The 23,118-nt window shown below is 49.8% G+C and overlaps 2 protein-coding genes across 9 annotated transcripts in view; one reads left to right on the top strand and one right to left on the bottom strand.

Annotated features, from left to right (window-relative positions):
- Farp1 (FERM, ARH/RhoGEF and pleckstrin domain protein 1) overlaps positions 1-8,710 on the top strand; it is a 246,439-nt gene extending 237,729 nt beyond the window's left edge. For all 7 annotated transcript variants that reach the window (XM_029468929.1, XM_021181763.2, XM_021181765.2 and 4 more), the window contains exons 20-27: positions 310-378; positions 520-609; positions 1,173-1,255; positions 1,335-1,447; positions 1,859-2,025; positions 4,826-4,933; positions 5,818-5,969; positions 7,272-8,710. In XM_029468929.1, the coding sequence (XP_029324789.1) occupies positions 310-378; positions 520-609; positions 1,173-1,255; positions 1,335-1,447; positions 1,859-2,025; positions 4,826-4,933; positions 5,818-5,969; positions 7,272-7,353 (864 nt within the window). In that variant the 3' untranslated portion in view covers positions 7,354-8,710. The remainder of the gene's footprint in view (positions 1-309; positions 379-519; positions 610-1,172; positions 1,256-1,334; positions 1,448-1,858; positions 2,026-4,825; positions 4,934-5,817; positions 5,970-7,271) is intronic.
- A 383-nt stretch (positions 8,711-9,093) lies between these two features.
- Stk24 (serine/threonine kinase 24) overlaps positions 9,094-23,118 on the bottom strand; it is a 94,490-nt gene continuing 80,465 nt past the window's right edge. For both annotated transcript variants that reach the window (XM_021181792.1, XM_029468932.1), the window contains exons 6-11: positions 20,519-20,704; positions 18,251-18,396; positions 17,749-17,872; positions 16,716-16,784; positions 15,259-15,395; positions 9,094-12,261 (exon numbers count right to left, since the gene is read on the bottom strand). In XM_021181792.1, coding sequence (XP_021037451.1) covers positions 12,225-12,261; positions 15,259-15,395; positions 16,716-16,784; positions 17,749-17,872; positions 18,251-18,396; positions 20,519-20,704 — 699 coding nt within the window. In that variant the 3' untranslated portion in view covers positions 9,094-12,224. The remainder of the gene's footprint in view (positions 12,262-15,258; positions 15,396-16,715; positions 16,785-17,748; positions 17,873-18,250; positions 18,397-20,518; positions 20,705-23,118) is intronic.

Below are 23,118 nucleotides of genomic sequence, written 5' to 3' on the forward strand. Positions count from 1 at the left end.
AAAAAAAAAAAAAAAAACAGCTACTGGTCCCTAAAAAACTCAGCCGCTGATCACGGAGAAGAGTGTCCTACCCTCAGTCCTGTCTTCCCTGCCCCCTGGCTGCCTGCCACAAAGGTTCCTGGGAAGGAGAGAGATGGCACTTCGCCATGACTTAACAGCAAGGAGGCTGGGAGCAAGCAGTAAGCACGGCACACAGTGGTCACTGTCAGTGCTGTACTGTCACGGGACAGGGTGAGGGCTGAGGCTAGAATCCAGGCACCACCCAGACTCTCGCCCTCCTAGTAAACTGAGGTTCTGTCTGCTCTGCAGGAGTTCATCCGCCTGGGCAGCCTCAGCAAGCTCTCCGGGAAGGGGCTTCAGCAGCGCATGTTCTTCCTGGTGAGTGGGGCAAGCCGGTTTGTCCTTGACAGTCCCAGAACCATGTGGAAAATCCTGAGGCTAGCCCTCGTCTACTCCCGTGGGAGGACCTGGGAGGTAAGAAGGATCCATTCGGCCCACACACTTCTGCTTGTCCTCTAGTTCAACGATGTCTTGCTGTATACCAGCCGGGGACTGACGGCATCTAATCAGTTTAAAGTCCACGGACAGCTCCCACTCTATGGCATGACGGTAAGTGTCCAGTGCAGGCACTGCCCCTCTGTGAAGAGCAGATCCCCAGGGTCTACTAGCAAGGAGGACCCTGGAGACACACTACCTCATCTGCACACGTAAGGTCCCCGGGTGGTCTTTGTAGAATGCAGGGAGAGTTAGCCTGGGCTGTATGGTATGAGCTTGCCTCTCTTGTCTCTTGGCTGGCCCTAGCTGCCTATTCAGTGAGGACAAAGCCAATTCTCCTCACCAAGGTAGTTGGTAGGCAGGCCCCACACTGCATCCTGGTCATCAGGTATCCACAGGGTACCTGCCTCTGCACAAGGACCTTATGTCAATCTTTTCACAAGGTGGAGAGGAAGTATATGGGCTGTCAAAAGGACTTAATGCAGCATGTCCCTTGGCCTTGCTGAGTTCTGCCTTAGAGCGTCCTCCCTGACTATGGAAACGGCTCCTCTGGGGCCTGAGTCCCGCTCTGAATTCTGCCTTTACTGGTGTGTGGTAGCCAGTTCCCAAGTGTCCACAAAGACACCAGGTGCCTGGCTTGCTGCCCAACAGTGACTTGGTAAACTCTCCTTCCACAGATCGAGGAGAGTGAGGAGGAGTGGGGTGTGCCCCACTGCCTGACCCTGCGGGGCCAGCGACAATCTATCATCGTGGCTGCCAGGTAACTCCTGAACCTGACCTCTGACTGCTTGCCTTTGACTGGCTGTGGTCTGACAAGCCAATGTCATCTTTGTCCCCAGTTCCCGGTCAGAGATGGAAAAATGGATGGAGGACATCCAGATGGCCATTGACCTGGCAGAGAAAAGCAATGGACCCACCCCCGAGCTCCTTGCCAGCAGCCCCCCTGACAACAGTAAGTGGAGTGGGGGTGTCCAAGTGCAGTGTCTAAGGCCAGGGCTACAAGGACTGTCCCCTGAGGGAGAGGCAAGGAGGCCTCCTATGTAGGGATCAGTGTTAAAGGATAAGAGAATGAGAATGAGAGGGACCACGGTGTCATCTCTTCCAAGCCAACATTGCCCTGTGTTAGCTGATATTCACAGAGAGGGGAAGCAGGCCAGAGGCCCAATATCTACAGACAGGAAGGATTCCCAGACAGGGCAGGGGATTCTGGGAGGATGCTTTCCCCCGCAGGTCTCATTAGAATCTACTCATTGGGCACCCTTGGGGGACCACACTGGGAGTCCCTACCCCACAGCCTTGCCAGCACTCCAGGCTGGCCTTAGGGAAGAGAAACACCAGTACTGCCTTTGATAACCTTCTGCAGAGTCCCCGGATGAAGCCACAGCGGCTGACCAGGAGTCAGAGGATGACCTGAGCGCCTCTCGGACATCACTGGAGCGCCAGGCCCCTCACCGTGGCAACACGATGGTGCACGTGTGCTGGCATCGCAGCACCAGTGTCTCCATGGTGGACTTCAGCATTGCTGTGGAGGTAGGAAACGGGGCCTGAGTTAGCTTTCACCTCCAGCCTTTCGCCACTGTGCCCCGCCACTGAGAGGGCATTATGTGATCAGTGGGCACAGAAGAGCCAGCCCAAGGGTATAAGGAGCTGGAGCCATCCTACAGCTGGGACAGGGTGGTGCCCTCCTTCGTAAATGCAGTGCAGATCCCCCTCATCTGGCTTCCTGCCGCCCGAGAGCCTCCTCACTTCCTTTGTTTTCCACATTGTCTTTTTTTTCCATGGAGTTAGCCAAGGGCAAGATTCTGCCCCTGTATAGCAGTACAGCCCATACTCAACCAATAGCTGCACACACCATGGCAGTTGTGGAATCAGGTACCCAGCGGGTAGCCAGGTCTGAAGGGGGATGAGATGTTTCTAGCAGGGCATAGTTACAGTTCACAGGACACATCCCAAGAAGGGACCCCAGGGCAGGAGTCTCCAGATGGGCTCAGTGGCCCGTGCCTGGAAAGTTGCTTTGAAGGTGAGCCTTCCACTGAATTACTGCACACAGCTTCTAGACCTTTCTAAATCCCACTTCAAAGTAGCCTGGCAAACATGGGAACAGCAAAGCTGTCTCCTGTCGTGTTGCCAACAGCACCTGCTGGTGCCAGTCTCCCCAGTCCCCTCTAGTTGTGTGGCGGCTTGTGCTTCTTACATCTTCAGTGCCTCCAACTCTGGCCCCATGGGGAGAGGGACTTCTGCGAAAAAGACTCCTTTCATTCTTTATAATGCACGTAGTTCTAATTCTTGACTTGCCCGGGCCACATAATATCACGTGAAAGACTGAGCCAAGGACAGTAGTAATTTGCTGGTTCTTTGACCCGAAGAGATTGGAGATAGACACACAGGTTCTTTAAGATACATCCCAAGAGTCTTGGAGTTGTGTTGTGCAAGTGGCCTTCACAGTTACAGTTTCCTACTACAGCTGTGTCCTGAAGAGATTTTCAAGGGGCCCCAGCCAAGACCCTAGCACTCCCCCACACTCCCTTCCTTCCTGTGTCTAGCCTTAGTAGCCTGTGATCACATTTCTAAGCTCTGCCCAGTGAGAGGCTGCCTGCTTGCTGCCTTTGCTCCATGCCATCCTTCATCTTGGCCTGTGTGTGAGGGCATCCCATGTGAGGCATGTCACAGTAGAGAGGGGAACCTGTGCTTGAAAGTAGCAGAGGACCATCCTGGGAGGACCATCCTGGGTGAGGCAGTACTCCCAGACGCAGCGGCTCCACTCTGTGAGGCTGCTGCCCTGTGATGCTGCCTGGAAGAAGTTCTCTTGGCCTCACTTCCTAGATGCTTCACTTTTAAGACTCTGCCACCCACATGAACCCCATGGGCTCAGCTTTAAGAGGGCAATGCGCAGTGACAAGAAACACTACGAGCTTTGCGGGGGGGGGGGGGTTCCTGACACAATGACAGACCAGGGATGTCGTTTAGGGAGAGTTCTGAAAGGAGGGCCAGGCAGAAGGGGTCTGTCTCATGGGCAACAAGGCTTGCCACTACCCAGAATCTCCTGTCCCCGCCTGCAGGCAGGGAGCGGCAGCCAGGTGGGTGGGTGGGTGGGTGGTTGAAGCTCTTCGGGTAGAATCCCTTCTCGGCTCACTTTGCCATCTCCCATCACTCTGAGCAGCTGAAGGATGGAACTTGTAAACATGTCCTCCCTCTAGGGCCTTCCTGACATCAGCGCTTACAGAATGTAGTAAAGCAGACTTAGAAGTATCTTAAAGCTTTTCTCTCAGCAGAGAGTGGGGTTTATGCATGTGGTAGCCAAGGGGGTGTTGAGTCCCCCCCCCCAGAGCCTGAGTTACCTAGGCCATTACGATCCCCCAGTGTGGGTGCTGGGAACCCACTTCAGGCCTTCTGCAAGGGCAGAAGGTGCTGCGGGGCTGTCCCGTCAGCCTGGGATGCTGAACTGTGAGGTACACAATTTGCCAACCTAACCGTTTCCAGTGAACTGCTGGGTAGCATCAAGGAGCCTTCACTACTGTACACCTCCTGCCTTCTTTCCGTGACCTCCAGTCATGTCACTTGGCAGCGAGGTGGAAGGTCAGCTTTTCAGGAGGGTGGACGGAGCTCTTCACAGTCTGGAGCTGTCAGGTGCGATGTCTGTGCTGTGTCCCTGCCTTCACTACACAGGGCAAGGATTCATGTTTACAGGAACTGCGGGAACTCAACAAGCATGCCCTGAAGCAGTGGCTGGGAGAGTGGCTTCTGGACCTTTCCACTAGGTGGCAGCATAGAGCCACTCTGGAGGTCTATGCTGATAGACCTAGATCTTCCAGGGAAAAGACCAGAATCCCAGCCTGCAGTAAGCCAGACCCCCTTCCTTGTAGGGACACTCTATGTCCTTTCCAGCTCATTGGCTAGCCATCCCTGGTCATGGACGCCCCCACGCTAACCTCTGCTTCTGGTGTTGGTGTCCCTGAATCACTTCCTTAGAACCACACTCACATAGGACCGAGGGCCTTTCCCAGCCCCAGTATGACTGACCACCTTGCTCCCTAATGTTGTCACATTCAAGGGTGACAGTAGCAAGGATTCACACCTGTGTGGGGGCAGGAATTAACTTGTGACAGGAATTCATTCACCTGATGACCTCTCCATGTAAAATGAACAATGTCTGTTGTGGGAAACCCATGCTCACTGCTAGAGACTCCAGACCCACCCACAGAGGCTACCAGTTCCTTGAGATACAGTGAATGCCATGGACTGGTTGTTTCCAACTCCCTGGCGTGCCTTTGATCTGTGTTTCTGACCACCTCCTATCTCTCCCCCACCCCCATCCCCACTTGTCTTTCAGAACCAGCTCTCTGGGAACTTGCTGAGAAAGTTCAAGAACAGCAATGGCTGGCAGAAGCTGTGGGTGGTATTCACCAACTTCTGCCTGTTCTTCTACAAATCACACCAGGTAAGTGCCCCTGACACAGGGCAGCTGGCCCTAACCTGAAGTACAGAGCTTGCAACACCTGACAGGTGAAGAACCCAGTGTGGGGGGGTGGGAGTGGGGGGTGTAGGGTTCTGGGACCAGCCATGTCCACTGGAGAGCTTCCGCTCTAAATGAACATATGGCATCCAGTTATTCAAGGATGGCACAAGAGGAGGGGGTGACTCCACACTGTCCTGTAGGGAGGAGGCGAAAACGAGCTTTTTACTCTGCCAACTGAAGAAATAAAAGGCAGGGAAGACATGTCAGCCCAAGTCTTGGGAGTCCCCTCCTGGTGGTGTTGAATTTAAGAGTAGACGCAGATGCTCTGGGACAAATGGGCAAATGGAAGCTGGAGAACAATGTATAGTATCTAAAAGGAAAATACCAGGATGGTCAAGCTGTCCATCCCACAGCTTCCTGGGAGAAAGGAAAAGACAGGTGGCATGGAAGTCAGCCACACAGCTGGGAGGGGAGAAGAGCTTTATAAAATGAGAAGGGAGCCTAAAGCACACGTATGCTCGGCCATCACAGTAACGTCATGAGAAAAAGAATAGTTTGTCCCTTCTAAGTCCAGACTCAGGAAGGCAGAACTCGGTGTCTCCAGGCACTGCACTATGTAGGGGGCAGAGACTGGGGAAGAAACTCATATATGCCCTATCTTAAGGTAAACACACCAGGGGTCTCAGGGGCGGCCTCCTAGCCAGATGCCTGACTCGTTCTAATGGACTGGCCCTTAAAGGAGGAGACCACGGCACACTGGCCAAGATTGGCTTCTTCTCAAACAAACTAGTCCAGAGCAGGAGCCCTTGACTAGAACAGCAACCCTACCCAACACCACTGACCACTTCCTCTGTACCCTGTTGCAGGACAGTCACCCCCTTGCCAGCCTGCCTCTGCTGGGCTACTCCCTCACCATCCCCTCAGAGTCTGAGAACATCCACAAGGACTATGTGTTCAAGCTGCATTTCAAGTCCCACGTGTACTACTTCAGGGCTGAAAGCGAATACACATTTGAAAGGTAGGTGCCACTGCCCATGTCTGCATAGCCCACCTGCAGGACCATGGTCCCCGTCCTGGCATCAGGGCTTGCCTCTCCTGAGTAGTCTGTGTGCATTCTATAGGTCTGCTTCATACTCCCAGCCCTGCAGCGTGGTGTCGTAGAGATGTTAGCTCTTACCATGTAAGGTTAGCTAGCACATGCCAACATGCTTGGTCCTCTGCCAGGAAGCTGCAGCAGGGAGAGGTGGGGCACAAGTGGCCATAATGGACCCAAAGGCTGATGCTAGCTAACAACCACACGAAGAAGCAAGCAAGCTGAGTGTTGAGAAGAGGTTCAGAGTCAGGAAGGAAATAGGCTGCCAGGTTTCCGGGTGTTAACTCTGACTTAAAGCTGTCCATGAAATTTACATTCCAAGGGGAAAACGGCTTTGGGGAAATGTGTCCCATAGTATAAAACAACAACCAAGGTCACTAGACTGTAGTGACAATCAGAGGCCTCAACGTGCCAGCCTCCCCTCACCCCCGGGAGCAAGTTCTCTTCTGGCCTTACTATCTGTTCCCTCACTGGCATTTCAAGGTCAACAGGCCAACTAGAAACAATCCCTAGCAAATGTCCATGAAACTAGCCTGCAAACCCTAAGCCAAGCTGCTTGCAAATGAGCCCAAAAAGTGGCAAGTCTCAACCCAGATCAGAAGTTCTTAACATGTGGGTCTTGACCCCTGCACAGGGGGTTGTCAGAAAATTCAGATATTTACAGTACGATTCATAACTACTAAATTAGTTATGAAGCAACAAATAGGAAATAGGAAAGTTGATAACCACTGGTCAAGATCCTTTGAGATCTAGAAAAGATCTTTCCAAGGCTTGCAGCCTTGCCACGCTGAATCCCACGAGTAGGCGGTCTTCTTTACCCACACTCAAGACATGTTGGACCAGGTAACTTGGGACAGATTATTCTGAGTGTGTCCCTGAACCCTGGGAGCTGGTACTAGTAACACCCTCAACTGTGACAACTAGCAGTGTGCAGACTCAGCGTGTTCTAGATCCAGTGCTGCCCTGGTTTCTTGCAAATGTACAAGATGGGCCCATCAAGTGGGACGGGATGGTTGTGTAAAGGCAACCCTTATAATGCCTTTGGAACTGCCGCCATACGTGAACTGTGCTGATGGTTCCCAAACATTGTTCCCCCAAAATGATTACAGGGACCCTTTGCTTAAGCAACAGAGCATCTTTGACAAGCGCTTGTCTTTAGAACTGACAACTGGCACTAATGGGCATGCAAAGTCACCCAGTGCCTATGCCCCTTTCCCATCATTTTAGGTGGATGGAAGTGATCCGAAGTGCCACCAGCTCAGCCTCTCGGGCCCACATCTTGAGTCACAAAGAATCTCACCTGTACTGACGGCTGGACACGCCCACTGGCTGCGCCAGCCGTGGATGCTTTCCTGGAGAATAGAATGAAGCCTAGCGAAATCCACACCTGTGTGAACACGTTGAAGATCTGCAGTGGTTCTTGCCCACATCCCTTCACAGGCCTATCTCCAAACATTGTCTTCCCCATACCAATCTCTTTGGACAGCCTTTCCCTCCAGGCCTAGGGGGTGGGAGGGCAGTGTCTTACCATTCTCCAGGGGCGCTTTAGTTTGTGCCAGTATTGACACATTGTCATCAAGAGTGCCAAATGACAGTCTCGCCCTGCAGCGCGGCCAGCGCAGGGCCACACATCTGTTCACCTGCAGACTGCTGTTTCCCAAACGGATTTTTCCAGTGTTCATAACACATGGCGCAGTCTTAAGTAAATGAGATCATTTTGGATTTCATTTTTTTTTCCAATCTTTCTACTTTTATAATAGGACATTCGTAGGACTCAACTTTTCTCAAATAAGCAATTTGTGGAGTACTCCATTCCACCGAAGGGGTGGGCTCCAGCGAGACCCTGGTCGCCACACCTACTTTCTTGGCGGAAGTTGACCAAACTGTTTGTGATTCCTATTTACAAGATGTAGTGGGGTTGTTTTCTGTGGAGAAGCAGATACCCAGTGCAATACGTGGGCGTCACCGCCCTGTGCGTGGCGTGTACAGTGGCGGCTCCTAGGCCGTGATGTTTTGCTGTCTGTTTCACAAGCATGAGAAGCTGTATGTCGTTGACTGGGGCCATCTGTGCTGTTACATGGGGGGCATTGAGTGAGCTTCTCGGGAGAAGCATCGTATGGTAATGGTACGTAGTCCCAGCCCCGGTGTTTGGCCCCAATTCCCTGCAAGGCCGTGGTTTGGTTTGAACCTGCACATTCTCTAGTAGTATCTATTGTACCTGTCTCCAAGTCTTTCTCTTTTTATACTCATTCCTTCTGGGCATGGGGTACAGACAGGATGACAGCCCACATCCTGGACAGACTCCTCTGGGGGACCTGGCTGCCAAATACTACCTGAGCCTCCCAGTGGAAAACTGTTTGCCTGTTCTCTAGGGCAGCTGGGTCGCTGTCATTCCCTTCATGCATAGAATCCTCTATAACGCAAGCTGGCCTGGTCTGCAGTCCTCTCTCCCTGTGCCCTATACCCCAGCAAGGGCCTTCTTACCTGAAAACAGACCCATCAATGTTGAGGGGTTGTGACTAGTGTCAGAGATTCACATGGATAAGAAGTAAGATGTGTCAATCATTTGCCTTACAATGTACCAGATGGTCCTAAGTACTAACAAAAGGGAATAAAAATACCTCACGCCATGATCCAGCACATACAAGTCGGAGGCAAAACCACCACCCGTGTCTTCTCTTTGTGTGGGGGCACAAGGGTGGTACTGGGTGGATGGGAAGGGACACAGTTTCTGAGGAAATGCAACATTGTAGCACACTGATGAGTGAAGGCAGGCACAGAGTGAAAAGGGCAGACACTGCCATCAGTCATCTAGGGGGACCCCATCACCAGGCACCCAACGGTGCTGGGAACAGGCTCCCTCTGAGTCACCAAATTCTCACAGTGCTGGAGAGGAGATGACTTCTTTCTTCAGTAGCGCAAGTACAAGTTCTCTCCATGTGCCTGGCACTTCGGACTCCCATACAGCTGCAGAGAAAGAGTAAGCAAGTGTACAGCAGAGCTGCTGGGAGAGACGGAGTCTGACAGACCCCACAACACGAGACACAGCAACAGCTTTCCAGAGCTTTATTGACCTAGCACGACAGTATGCGTGCTCAGGAATCCACCTTCATTGCCATATTTTGTAGCAGAAACACAGAAGCCAGGTTTTTAAAGAAATATAATGCATATACAATTACAGATTTTGCCAAAGAATAGTATAAAACGCCACATACAGAACCAGGAACCATGTCAAGGAGCCAAGCAACTCCAGCTGCTAGGAAGGAACCCACTGCCTTCCACTCTGCACAGGTGGTTGGTTCCACATCACAGGCTGTTACCTACTGGACAGCAATGGGGGGTTGGGGGGGAAGCCATCATTGAGCCAACATGTGGGGCATGCCTGCAATCTCGGCACTCATAAGGAGGAACATGGATTATCCAAAGGACAATCTGTCTGTGAGCCAGAGCTCAGCAGTCGGCACTCGGCCTGCCTCACTGCTCTCTGAGGTGCTCCTTTTCCCAGACTGGTGGCATGGTTGCCATGAGCTGGACAATACACTGGGGAAGGACTTCTGAGTGATGTCACATAGCCTGTGATGTGAAATCGGTAGCAGTGGTGTTCTCAGACAGGCCCTGCTCTGAATAAAGGACTAGAAGTGAACACATGAATACAGCTTGCCAAGCTGAGCTAAACAAAACGTCCAGAGAACATCTAATTTATTTTGTGCTACAATGTAACAACATAGAGGAGACTATATAACGAGGCAATCCACTTTAAAACTGTCAACCCCACATCTGCAGCAAGGTTTCCAACAAACTCCCAAAGAACCATCTTGTTGCTTTCATAGGAGATGGGAACCCGTGCCTTGTGGACTACTGAGTACAGAGGACCAGCCTACATTTATTTCGATAAGCTTATGCTTAATTAGCATCTAGTCCTCTCAGCAACTCAGCAGCAACTGTTACAGTGTTAAAGACAGGATGGCAGGGATTGCAGGAAAGCACTGACCCAGCACACACAAGTCCTGGTTCATATACTAGCACTGGAAAGAGAAAAGACAACTGGCTTTACTACTGTATCACTACCCACTTGTACAACTGACGAGCTCTCCACTAGAAATGCTTGTGGCCCCCAGGGACGCTCTTCAAGTCAACAGCACTCTGCAGAACAGGTTCATTTGGTGACTTTCCTGCAACAACCTTTGGTGTATACATCAAGCCTCGTACAGAAAAAAAAAAGACACACAGCACTCCAAAGCAGAGTACTCTAGAAACACGAAATATTCTCAAACTATTGTTCCAGGTAACATACTTGGTATAAAATAACACTGTACTGGGGTCAGAGTGATGGCTCAGCAGTTAAGAACACAGGCTGTTCTTGCAGAACACCTAGATTCAATTCCCAGGACCCACAGGGCAGCTCACCTGTAACTACAGTTCCCAAGAGAGGAATCTCATACCTTCTTCTGGTCTTTGAGGGAACTGCACACATAACCCATGGACTCAATTTAAAAAGAAAAAAAAAATTGTCTTTATTTCCCCTAGCCAAAACGTATTCTTGGATGAAATTATTACTCCAGCCTAAATCTACTACTCCTAATAGACTATCACAATAGTCTAAAAACCTAGACCCCACTTAATAAATCTAAGCAATTGTCTCACGCCTGACACATCTATCCTTGGCCTGCCTTCCTATAACACAACATACACACCAGCACAAGGCCAAGCTGATGTCACCAAGTTCACTCAAAGTTCCTGCTCCAAAAAAAACCCTTTCTCAAGGCCTAACCCTCCAAAAGGAGGACAGTAATTAGCATCAACAAACAAACAAACAAAAACCCACTAATCTGAGTGAGACCAGCAAGACCTGCTCTGAGAACCGGGGAATCCCCACCCTGCTGAGGGATGCAAGAGAAAAGAACGGAGAGCTTGGCTGACAGGACCTTGGCGGACAGGACCAGGAGATGAGGCCCCCACAGCAGCTCAAGAACTTCAGCAGTTTCACAAACCCGCGGCGTCGGTCATAACTCAGGGACCTAGCACACACATTGCATAGGGAGATAACCTGGACATTTGGCTTTTTGACATATGGGCACTTTCCCCTGGAGTTGTTCAACATGTCTCAACATACACACACTTCCTCAACCATGCACATGTGCAAAACAGGTGCCCCATCTGCTCCGTGGAGCCACATTTCAAGAATAGTATGCAAATGAGTGAGTTATAAAATTTATTTGTGTAAGCATTCAGACACTTGGAGGTGGAGAAGATGATACGCAGGTTGCACTACAAGATTCAATGGAAAGATGCTGGATGGGACATCTGGTACAGACGCGGTGGCACAACCCAACATAGGTTAGATGAGAGCGCTTCATCCACAAGAAACTTAGGAGAATAATTTAAAGCTCTGTGAGACAAGATATGTTCCAATTGAAAACACTAAGAAACAGTACCATTGATGGAAAAGGAAAACTTCTAAGTGTACCAAAAAAGGCGTAAGGTGAACGAGAGGGGGATTTGCATCTGTTGAGGTACAAACGGGAGTGTTCCATGAGGGGAGGGGGGTTAATTATTATTAATGACAGACCCTGTAAATACAAAATAAAATCCAATCACTGGTCACGAGATTCAAAATTTACACGTAATAAAGGCAAGGCAATAGACTCAAGTTCTGGCCTGTCAAATATTTACTCCACAGACATTATCTACAGAAGCACTTGGCCAATGTGTACACAGTGATCCTTATGCACGCCAAAAGGGTTTCCGTAAAAATGACGCTATATACAATCTGTACACTGATCCACCAGAGCGACTCTCCGTCTCCCGGGGGAGGAGCTATCAATATAAAGCGGGATACCTGAGGTTGCGTGTCTTCAATTGCCTTAAAACAATCCAAATATACATTTCAGGGTTTTTTTGTGTTTAAAGATACTTTCTTTGAATATGTGCACTATGATTAAAATTAAAAACGATAAAAAAATAAAATAATCGCTTGAAGGATTATCCCCCACCCTATCGGGAAAGACTCCATCTGGCTGTGGCACGACGAGGCCGTCCCTGGACAGGTGCCGGCGCTACGGGAGGGCGGGTGGGCCCCTCCGTGACACCTCTTCGCAGAGTCGGCAAAGGCTCTCGTTGACTTTTAAAAAGAAGGAAGATGAAGAAGAAAGGAAAAACCAACCCGGGCGCCATGGGCCTTCAGTGCGCTGAGGCTCCTCCGCCACTCAGAGAATATCTAGGGAAAAGCAGAGATCAGTAAGCATCGCTGTCTCGGAGAACGGAAACATTACAGAGTTTACAGAAGCTTAAAAAGTCTTAGAAAACAGGCCAGGAGAACAAGAATCAGCAGGTTAACCCTGGATGAGGGGAGTCATGGAGACGCAAGTCACACCTAGGACCACCTTGCTTTGTGACTGTGGTGTATGTGTGTGTGTTGTACATGGAGTGTGCACATGTATGTACAGGTGTGCACAACCATGTAAACTCTGGGCAGAGGCTGACTCTGGGGGGGTCTTTATCATGTTCCACCTCACCTTCCTGGCAGTGTCTCGTACTGCGTGCAGCTTACCGTTCTGGCTGGGCTGGCTGGCCAGCAACCCTCCAGGACCTACCTACCCAGGTCTCCACAGGATGACCACCCCTACCCTGTACCGGGATGACACACATGTGCCACCACACAGCCTCTGTCTGGGTGTTGGCACCTTATCCTGCTTATACACAAAGCACTTGACCCTCTGAGCCCTCTCCAGCCCTGGATCTATTTCTGAAAACTGGTGTTGACCAAGGACACAGCAAGAGCTCAGGGACATATCCACACTAGATTGAGTCCAAACTCAGCAATTCTTTGGGGCAGCACTATATGGCTGCAGCCCAGATGAGCTACTTGGAAGCAGTATCAAAAAAACACAGCCCAAAGGAGGGCCTATGTGTCTGCATGAACACCTTGCGTATAATGTCAGAAGCAATGGCACAACCACTGGACTGTGTCATTTCTTGCTCTCAAAAAAAAAAAAAAGTCTACACTGTCTTACTTCTGAATACTACATGAGCACTGAGGCCAACACTGCATGCAGAGGAGCTTTCTGATGCACTGAACATACTCCAACAGGTCTGTATAATCCTCTTAGCAGCACACTTGAGCCACAGCATCCAGGACGACAATCGGCTCATTATGCACCGAGTTGCTGCTGTGAGTGGATGAGCTGTGCTTACTAAAGGATCTCAAAGCCAATTCCGACTAAGACAGAGACGCCCTGAAAACGCTCCAGACAGAGTGACTTCTGAAGAGACCGTCCAATACAGTTCACCTGGGAGCAGACTGGGGAGAAACCTGAGGGACGGGCACTGGCTGAGCATCGTCCCCGGCTGCTGGAACCCAGGGGAGGTGCAAAGCCATAGCCACGTTTGCAGAGACAAGACCAGGACCCTGCCACTTAATCATCTGATGTCGTAGGAGGGTTCACTCAGAACAAAAGGCTGTGAGTGTCTACTTGAAATCTAGGTTTGAATTGACAAGGATGGCTAATACACCATACCGACTTCAAAGGTTTAATACCAAGGAAAACAATGTAAAATATCCTACTAGATAACTGTTATTATAAGTTGATACAGGAAATTATCAAAGTATTACTAAAATTAATTTTGCTTGCTCCTCTTTATGTTCTTGATCTAGTTTCTAGAATATTTAAAATTCTGTGTGTGAGAAAGCTGGGTGACTCAGCTCAGTGGTAGAACACTTGCCTAGCATGCTCCAGACCAAGAATTAAATCCCCAGTACCACAAAAATTCAGAGAGAGAGAGACAGACAGACAGACAGACAGACAGACAGACAGACGAGGCACTTTCAATGTTAAGAAACAAATATCCCAAATCTTCACATTTGGGGCCAGCAGGTAAAGGTGCTTGCTGTGTGAGCCTGGCAGCAAATCCTGATCCCTGAACCAGAAGAAAGGCAGAAGGAGAGACAGGACTCCATGCACCACACACGTGTACCCTCCCAATAATAGTCAGTAAAATATTTTTAGAGTAATTGGAATTCTTCCTGTGGCTCCTATCACATTTCTACTAGAGCTGGCAGATTAGGTGCCTCAGCAGGGGACAGATCCAGAAACAAGAAAAGGACCAACTAGGCATACATACATCATACTACCCGTGCCTGAGCTACTGGGGAAACCAAGTTGTATTTACCAACCACTCATACAACATCAGGTAACCCTGGACCACATGCAAAACTCCTAAAGGTGACAAAAGCCCAGCTACATGGAGGCCAAGGCCGGCTGCCAACATGGCGGGCTTTGGGGGTGTGGGGGACAGGCAGCAGGTCAGAGGTGCTTACTGTAGGTGGGCCTGATGCTGCAAAAGAGTTAGATTCTCAAATTCAAAGAGGGTGGAAGGAAACCAACTGCTGAGAGCTGTCCTCGGATCTCTAACCACAGTGTGCACACATGAGTGCACACATCACAGAAAAAGTGACACCTTAATATTCCAAGCAGAAAACAGAAGGCAGGATAATAAACAGACACCCTTTCTGGGTGTGGTTCTGTTTTGCTTGTGACAAACCTCTTTTTAAATGAAAATCAGATGCCACTACAAGGAAATACAAAGTTGTCTTTTCCTTTACACTGTAACACATTGTTTCCTTTAAGATTCAAATCTGGGCAATCTTAAAAAGATATTGTCTCCTCCTCAATGGCCTCAAGACTGGAGGCCAACAAGCAAACCATCTTTATTCTTTATGCCAAACAGTAATGTCTATTCAACATGGAGGCTATGTGGCTAAAGCCACGAGGTAGAGACAGACAGACAGGAGCTAGCTAGGTCCTAGACACCAGAGCACAGGTTTCTAAGCAATGTCCTAAGGAGGGCTCTTGAGTCTACTACACCAAAGCCCCTGGTATCTGAACATGGTCTTGGTGTGACTGAGGCTCTCTCTCTCTCTCTCTCTGCTCTTTAGACTGCTGCATGTAGGTGTTTTAAGGCATCTTGCATTTCTTTGGCAACGGCTACAAATACAAAACTCCATGGTCCTTTCCAGACTCAGGTCTCCCATTTGTAGAATTCAGAACAAGACTTTTCCCTCAAGAGAAGCCCATGGCCCAAGGGACAACAGAGCAAAAATGAAAAACTCCAGAGATATACCAAGGTGCAGTCTGTGACAGTTCCTAGTCTAAGAAGCTGTGCCAGCACCACCAGGCTCCCCTCCCGCAATCCAGCCCAGCCCAGGGCCGGTTACCTCTGCAGCCGCTGCACAAGCTGTGCCACCATAGTGTCCGAGATCCCAGGGCAGGCCTCTTCCGCCAAGTAGATGGCTCCCCGCAGCTCTTCTATTGACCCCAAGTTCCCTCCGCATGCCTGGCTCTTCTCTTTTAGCTGGAAATGCACACAAGAGCAGTGTCATACACAGGCACAGGACTGGGCAGCAACCACTCCAGGAGGAGACAAATAGGCCCTGCCAACACTGCCATGCCAGGCTGACAAGGGCCCAGTACGAGCTTTGTGGCTCACGAGTCACTCTGGGTCCTCATCTTCTGTCTCTGTGAGCAGTTACATACACAGTGACTCTTCCAGACCAGAACACAGGCAAGTAACTGCACACCTTCACACATGAGTCTGATGAACACGCCCCCACTTTCTCTCCCTTGTGCAGCCTTCTGCTCACCCCTGAAAGTGTCATCAATGCCTACATGTACAACTATGGTGTCACTGGGCAGCTACAGTGTGGGTCACCAAAGCTTCGCTCCTGATGGTTATGGGCTGGGTGCAAACTTCAGGCACATAGCCTTTGGGGTCAAGAGTGCTGTCTAATGTTCTCACATAGACATGGCAGCCCTGGGACTCCACCACACCCTCCTCTGCTCTCATGAGTCATAACTGTGATTTAAGGCACCTCCCCAGCATGAAGACCAACTTCAAATCCGTTTCCTGAATGTACCCTTAGGTGTGGAATATTCCAAAATCTCCTGCTTCCATTTGTTAACAAACGTTTTAGAAAATTCTCAGCTTTGGTCCCACAGGGTGCTAACCTTAGGGTAGCAGTTTCCTTGTCCTGTCTCTGAGGGACATGTGGAGAGACTGGCTAAGGCAGGGAGGGCCACATAAGCACACTTCCAAGCACAGGATTTGGAGATCTGCAATCTGCCACTCTCCTGCCTCTAACCTGACCTGCACCCGGGTATCTCGAAGCAGAAGCAAAGACAAGACAGGAGAACTGGGGCCCTCTGCTTCTCCATGACTGCGCTAAACTCAACGGCCTCCTCGATACTCACGTCCATTGAGCTGACGATTATCTAAAATGAAGGGCGCTGAGCACCCAACTCTAGTTCTCACCCTAACCACGGGGCACACTGGGAAAGCAAAACAAAAAAAGGAGATTTCCCCTTCGGTTCTCTAGAACTTTCCGAGTATTATCTCACTTCCAGCGGATTTGAGGTGGCTACTGAGGAATGATTCCAACAGTTTAAGCCAGTTAATAACCTACACAACTTTCCCTAGTCACCTGCCTGGCTTACGGAAGGCAGGGCCCAGGGCCAGCAGTCACCATGGACATAATGCATGTAGACTTGAGACTGACTCTGCAAGTAGTTTTAATGCCCCTAACTTGTACTGACTGACAGCCATCTACAGAAAGTCAGCCCTGGTCCCCTCTTCCTCCCTTCCTCCCCTCCCAAAAATAACAGCCAGGGATCTTACCTCTGCAAACAGAGGAGAAATGATTGTGGATAAACACTGAGAGAAAGGCCTCCTTGGGATGTCTTTCGTCTTAGGGAAGGAAAAGAGAAGGGAGTCGTTAGAAACAGGCAACAATTCTACCAAGGATGGCTGGATTCTCTCCCCTGAGGAAACAACTTCTGTTCACGATCTCTGAGGGAGACTCTACAAAGGGGCTCCACCCATGAGCCCAGTGCGTGACACCAGGAGTGAACTCCTTAGGCACGGACACACAATGTTCTGCAGGTAGGAAACTCTAGAAAGCTGAAGCCAGGTACTCCGTATGGTCACAGTGAGAGGCCCAACTCCCACTCTCTGAACCAATGAGCTTCTCAGGTCCATGCAGCCACACAGATGGACAATGACAAACTAATCGTAGTGGAAACCCACCGCATCCACATGAAGTCTATATTCAGCACCAAAAGGAACATACTGGTCTTTAAGGGCCTGCAATAAAAACTGCCCCAGTAAAAATCAGGGTATCGGGCTGGTGAGATGGCTCAGTGGGTAAGAGCACCCGACTGCTCTTCCGGAGGTCTGAAGTTCAAATCCCAGCAACCACATGGTGGCTCACAACCACCCGCAAAGAGATCTGATGCCCTCTTCTGGTACAATAAATAAATAGATAGATAGATAGATAGATAGATAGATAGATAGATAGATAGATAGATAGATAGATAGATTTATTTATTTAAAAAAAAAAAATCAGGGTATCGTGAGTAAACCCAACAGCTACTTCCTGAATTTTCACACAGGAAACTTCACATCCAAGTCCACCATGTGGTTGAGGTCAGGAGGACCCAGCGTTGCACACAAGGTGAAGGTACACAATTCAACCCTGAGTAGGCCCGCACCTCAGTCCTCAGATGGTCAGACAGAACTCAATCTTTAACCTGTCAATTCCTTAAGAGGCAGATGCCACCAAGGAGCCGCCTCGAGGGCGCCTCGTCTGCTCCCACAGCAGGCTGACTGTGAACAGATTCCCCAGCGCCACTGGCTGGTGGGCGCACGGTACCTTATTTCTTTCCAAGTCCGAGAGCTGAAGAGTCCCGTTCTCCAGATTCTTGGGATCTTTCTCCCGGATAGTGAAGATCCAGTCCCCAGAGTCGCTGCCTCCAGACGCCTGGCCATCTGTCTCCCTTGGAACAGAAATCCTACCAAGTTCACCAACACGGGCCGGGCCAGGGGCTGCACTACCCAGACCACCACCACCACCTCCATCACTCCTGCTGATGTACCACCACCACCTCCATCACTCCTGCTGCTGCCTCCAGCACACAGTGGCCACACCTCTCCTAAGGATCCACCTGCCACTTCACTATTAGTCTCTTTGGGGCCTCAATGTCTCCGCAGGTTCCTCCTTCTGGCCATGACTCTAAGTTTGTACTCTCTTTTGCCTTCCCACCCCCACCCTGGCCACAGCTACACACACAAAAAAAGCTCACCCCAACCTCACCCCCAAGAAGCAGGGCCCAACTCTCTGCTACAGGCATGGAGAGGCCGACAGGGCAACTTACACGTCAGAGTCCTCGGAGCTGGAGTCCTCGTGGCTCTGCTCCGCCTTCCACCTCTTGTACCTGTCGATAAGCTCGGTCAAGTAGGACGTTTTCTTTGCATTGCGGATTATGAATTTGTGCTTCAATAATTCCTTAGCAGTGGGTCTCTGGAAAACACACGTGTCAAAGTCATCACCATGAGAGGAAGTTTCTTCTTCACCCCACTCTATCCCACACGAACAGACAAGACTTCTGGGTTAAAAAGCTAGACCATCGCACCACGGGGTAGTCCTGGGTTCTGCTTCTGAGCCCGCTCCTCGCTCAGGTTTTCTGGAGAAGTCATTTCATACCCATGCCCAAGCATACAGGCACAGGGAAAATGGGAGAGAGTTTCCAACAAAGACTGAAGCATCCTGCCAGAGTAGCTCACCAAAGAAAGAGAACTCCTGCAAAGAACTCCACAAAGAACTTGGTGAGTACTGAGAAAGCTCATCTTGTTTTTCTGTGGTTTCTCACGATGAGTGCTGGCTAAGGGGAATACACGTTCTTAATGATCTCCTAGAGTGTTAGGCGAATACCCTAAACTGAGTTCACAGATTCGACTCATCTAAGAAGAGGTTGGGACAGGAGTTAGGAGACACCTGACTGGCTCCTGGCTCCTGCCTCGGTTCCCTCACTCACCAGCACTCCCCACTTAGAAAAGTAGGTCCGTGAAGCCATCCCCACGATGGTGACGGGGACCAACAGCTTAATCCCTACCCAGCAAGGCACAGCTCCAACCAAATGGCATAGAGAGTTGAAGCGGCTTCCCCATCTACTGGCAACAAGCTCCCCAAGAAATAGAGTGGGCCAACTAGGGACAGATAGCAAAATCACAGAGATGCCAGGCAGGCACACCACAGTGCTGTTTGCTCCAAAGAATCAAGAACAGCATTTTCTTCTAATGGAAATCTCTGAGAGCCCTCCCGCCCCATCTTTTGGCTGTGACACTCCAAACATCCCAAGTGTTCTCAGCTTTGCAGCTTTCACGTGTGAAGTCCAGGGGTAAGCCAAGGTAGAGGGGTGCATGGCGGGAATAAACGGTACTGCACATGCTTCAGGAAAAGATGTGCACATACTTGGGTCTCTCTTCCACTACACTGTGTGGCACCATGGTGTAACAATCAAACATTGGCTTGGCATGCAAGACCACACCCACCACCTGACCCAATAACCAAATGCAACCTGCTGACCTCAACCTGCAGCCCCTGGTGGAGCCAAGACAGTGTTTCCTGTCCTTTTTAATCCCTTTGCCGGAACGGGCTCCTGTTGATAACCCTATGATGCTCCTGTGTCATTCATCTTTTCTCACCATTTTCAGACAGGAGCTAACGGGGACCCTCTCCATGAGTATTCTTCAGGCTCAGTGAAGCTAAATCTGCTCAAAGAAACCCAAATCAAAGCTACGGCATGGAGTGCTACACGTGACAACACACAGGCTATACCTTTCTATTCCAAGAAAAGCCCTGATTCTCAGAGAACAAAGAGGAAAGCTCAGAGTAGCTAAGGGCATGCCTGGGCTTTGCCACCTCTAAGTAAACACAGAGAGAAAAGGCGGGGCAGTGGAGGTGGGTGACTCACGTGTACCCCGTGTGTCTGTTCCCTAGCACACAACAACCAACTGGAAGCTGACCATTTGCTTCCTTTATTTTGAGTCTACCCTGCTACTACTGAAGTAGCTTCCTAGTTGTACAGCCTGACTTTTCTCTATAAATATCAAAAATTGACCATCCTACCTATTATACTAAGTAGAATATTCTTCAGGCTCAATGAAGTGAGATGCTAGAAAATCTAAGATAAAATAATTACATCTTAAATCCCTAAAAGACAAGAGGATGACAAAAGGCAACAAAGAGCGAGCGTCCGTAAAGAAATGGGGCAGTGGTGGTGCCCAGAACTCAGGAAGCAGAGGCAGGCAGATCTCTGTGAGTTCAAGGCCAGCCTGGTCTACAGAGAGAGTTCTAGGAAAGGCAGAGCTTCAGAGAGAAACCCTGTCTCAAAACAAAAAGAGGAAGGAAGGAAGGAAGGAAGGAAGGAAGGAAGGAGGGAGGGAGGGAGGGAAGGAAGGAAGGAAGGAAGGAAGGAAGGAAGGAAGGAAGGAAGGAAGGAAGGAAGGAAGGAAGGAAGATATTGAATTCCTTTGCCAAGACTGGAGAGAGAGATCAGGGAGACAGCTGGAAACAGTGTCTGGCCCAACCCTAACAGAATAAATCCAGATCAAGATGAGACTCCAGAAAGGTGCATACTCACAAAGCTGGGCTCCTTGTTCAGGCAGGCCTCCACGAACTCCTTGAGGGGTTTGCTGTAGTTCCCTTCCAGCGTGGGAGGGTTGTTCTTTGGGATGAGGAATAACACCTTCATGGGGTGCAGCTCAGAATGTGGTGGCTCTCCTTTGGCCAGTTCTATTGCGGTGATGCCAAGGGACCAGATGTCTGCCTGCAAGGACAAAAGCATGTTAAAGGCCTGGGACACATTCAGACAGGCACAAGGGAGGGGAAAACACGGGTGCTTCGATCTCAAGTTCTGAAAAAGACCACTATTCTGAACTAAGAAACACAAGCCAGTGGCATAATTTTAACACAGGAAACAAGTGGACAGATTTTATGTAGCAAACACTACATACAAATACAAAATTGCTACAGTAGCGATCCAGACTGGCCACCTCTGTGGTAGGCAGCAGGCCTGTGTCAGGTGTGCTCACTGACGTTTTTCCAGCAGCAGTAACAGGAGCACACGAGCAGGAGGAACGTCACCCCTTGGGCAGCACCTGGTACTACACACTGCTGCTCAGACCTTGTGGTCTCAAACAGCAGCCCCATAATCAGGGTCTTAGGACACTAGACAAGCAGCTTTCCCTTAGCCCTGCCCCCTTGATTTTCACGAGGGAGGTAGATTCAAGGGTGTATGAAGGGACTACATTACCATTGTGCCCACAACTCAAAGCATTATTGCTTTGTTTGACGGCACTTGCAGTGCTGGGAACTGAACCTAGGGGCTCACCCTACGCAAATGCTCTTATCAGTGGTAGAGAATGTTTATTATAAAAATGGTCAAACACACAGACATGGACATTAATATAACCATACATATGGCACACAAAGGTAATCGCTGTGATCACTTTCATATAGACTTTGTTAAGTAGAGTGACTTGTAATCACAGCACCCGAGAGACAGAGGCAGGAGGATTGCCACAAGTTTGAGGCTAGCTCAAGCCATATACACAGCAAAATACTAGAACTATACAGCAGGATCTTATCTCAAAGAAAGAGGGAACAGACAGACAGAAGCTATCTTGACACCTGCCACCCCTTACCCCCGAGTACTTCAATATGCCAGCCAAACAGGGCTTGCCTGCACCCCGACACTGAAATTAGCAATACTAGCAGTAGAAATGGAGCTACTGAACTTGGAGCTTTCCCAGGCCGTGAGCACAGCAGCTCTCGTGTGTGGTGCTGGGCAGCAACTGCCGGCCCATGTTCCAGACAGCACTGCTACCAGAACGAGCAAGGGGGGAAAAAAAGTACATCCAAGTTCCAGTGAGTTTATCAAGGAGTATCTACAATTCTTTAATATCAAGTAATACTTGAGCCTTTCCAACTGCTTAAAAACCATAAAACTTTCCATAGCTGCTTTATCTGAATTAGGATCCAAAGTCCACGTGTCCCATATGATGGCTAGGCTGCCCAAGGTCCTTTAATCAATAGCAGTCTCTATTTATTGCCAATTCCCCCAGAACCTGTAGGAATGAGGTCTCAAGTCCTTACTCTGCGTGTCATTCCCCTTTGTCCTGGTTGGACTTGATAAGCTGCAAGAACCTCAATGCAGAGCACGCCCCGCCCGTCACACTGACCTACAGGCAAGCCTTTTTGAAGCATTTTTTTTCTCCTGATTAAAGATTGATGTGGAAAGGCCCAGACCACTGTGGGAGGGGCCATCACCTCTGGACAGGTGGCCCTGGTGTGTGAGAAAACAAACTAAGCCAGCCAGGAAGAACCAGCCAGCAAGCGGTATTCCCTATGGTCAGTCTCTGCTACAGCTGCCATCTCCAGGTTCCTGGCCTGACTTCATGAGGGACTGGACATTTTAAGGTGAATTAGCCCTCCCCAAGCTGCCTGTGGTCACTGCAGTTACCACAATACTAAAGCCCTCACTAAGCACCCCTGACATCTGATGTGTTTCTCTCTCGGTGTGTTCCCAGCTACGGTCCTGCAGGCTCTGACTTGAGACTCAGACAGACTAGGCACTGGGACAGCCCTGCTCTCCAACTGCCCAAGCCCCTGTGTCTGTCTGTCACCTCTGTGCACGGTACGTTCCTTAAATGCTCACTGTATGAAAGGAACACGAGTCCCAGGACAACTTGACAGCAAGCAGGGCTGTCAGGAGCTCAACGTGTGTGAAACACGACGAAACGGGTTGGCAAAGAAGGCATGGGGGTGGGGTGGAGAACGGCACCTGCTCTTGTCATCGCACCATGAACTTGTCACAAGTCCAACACTTATGGCACAGGTGGCAGGAGAGGCCTATGAAGGGTGCTACGCTCTCTGGTCGAGTCAACTGGACAAGCCGAGAGGCTTAAAAGTCACTCATGAGGCAAAAGAGTTTCAAGGACGCTCTCCTCCTGGAGTCTAGCATTCCCTACCCATACAGTAATTTTTCATTCCCGCATTCCATTCCCACGTTAGTCTAGTGTATGGATCCACGTGCTCTCTTTCAATATTTTCCTATCATAAGTGCTTTTTAAGATTGAATTCTGACATAGCTAAAGCCGTCCGCCAGTGTTCCAACAATCCTAGTTCGTCCTTAGCAAGACCTTGGTCTTGGAATTCAGTACTGCCCCTGGTATTACACTA

Source organism: Mus caroli, chromosome 14, assembly GCF_900094665.2.
Source record: "Mus caroli chromosome 14, CAROLI_EIJ_v1.1, whole genome shotgun sequence".
Lineage (NCBI taxonomy): Eukaryota > Metazoa > Chordata > Mammalia > Rodentia > Muridae > Mus > Mus caroli.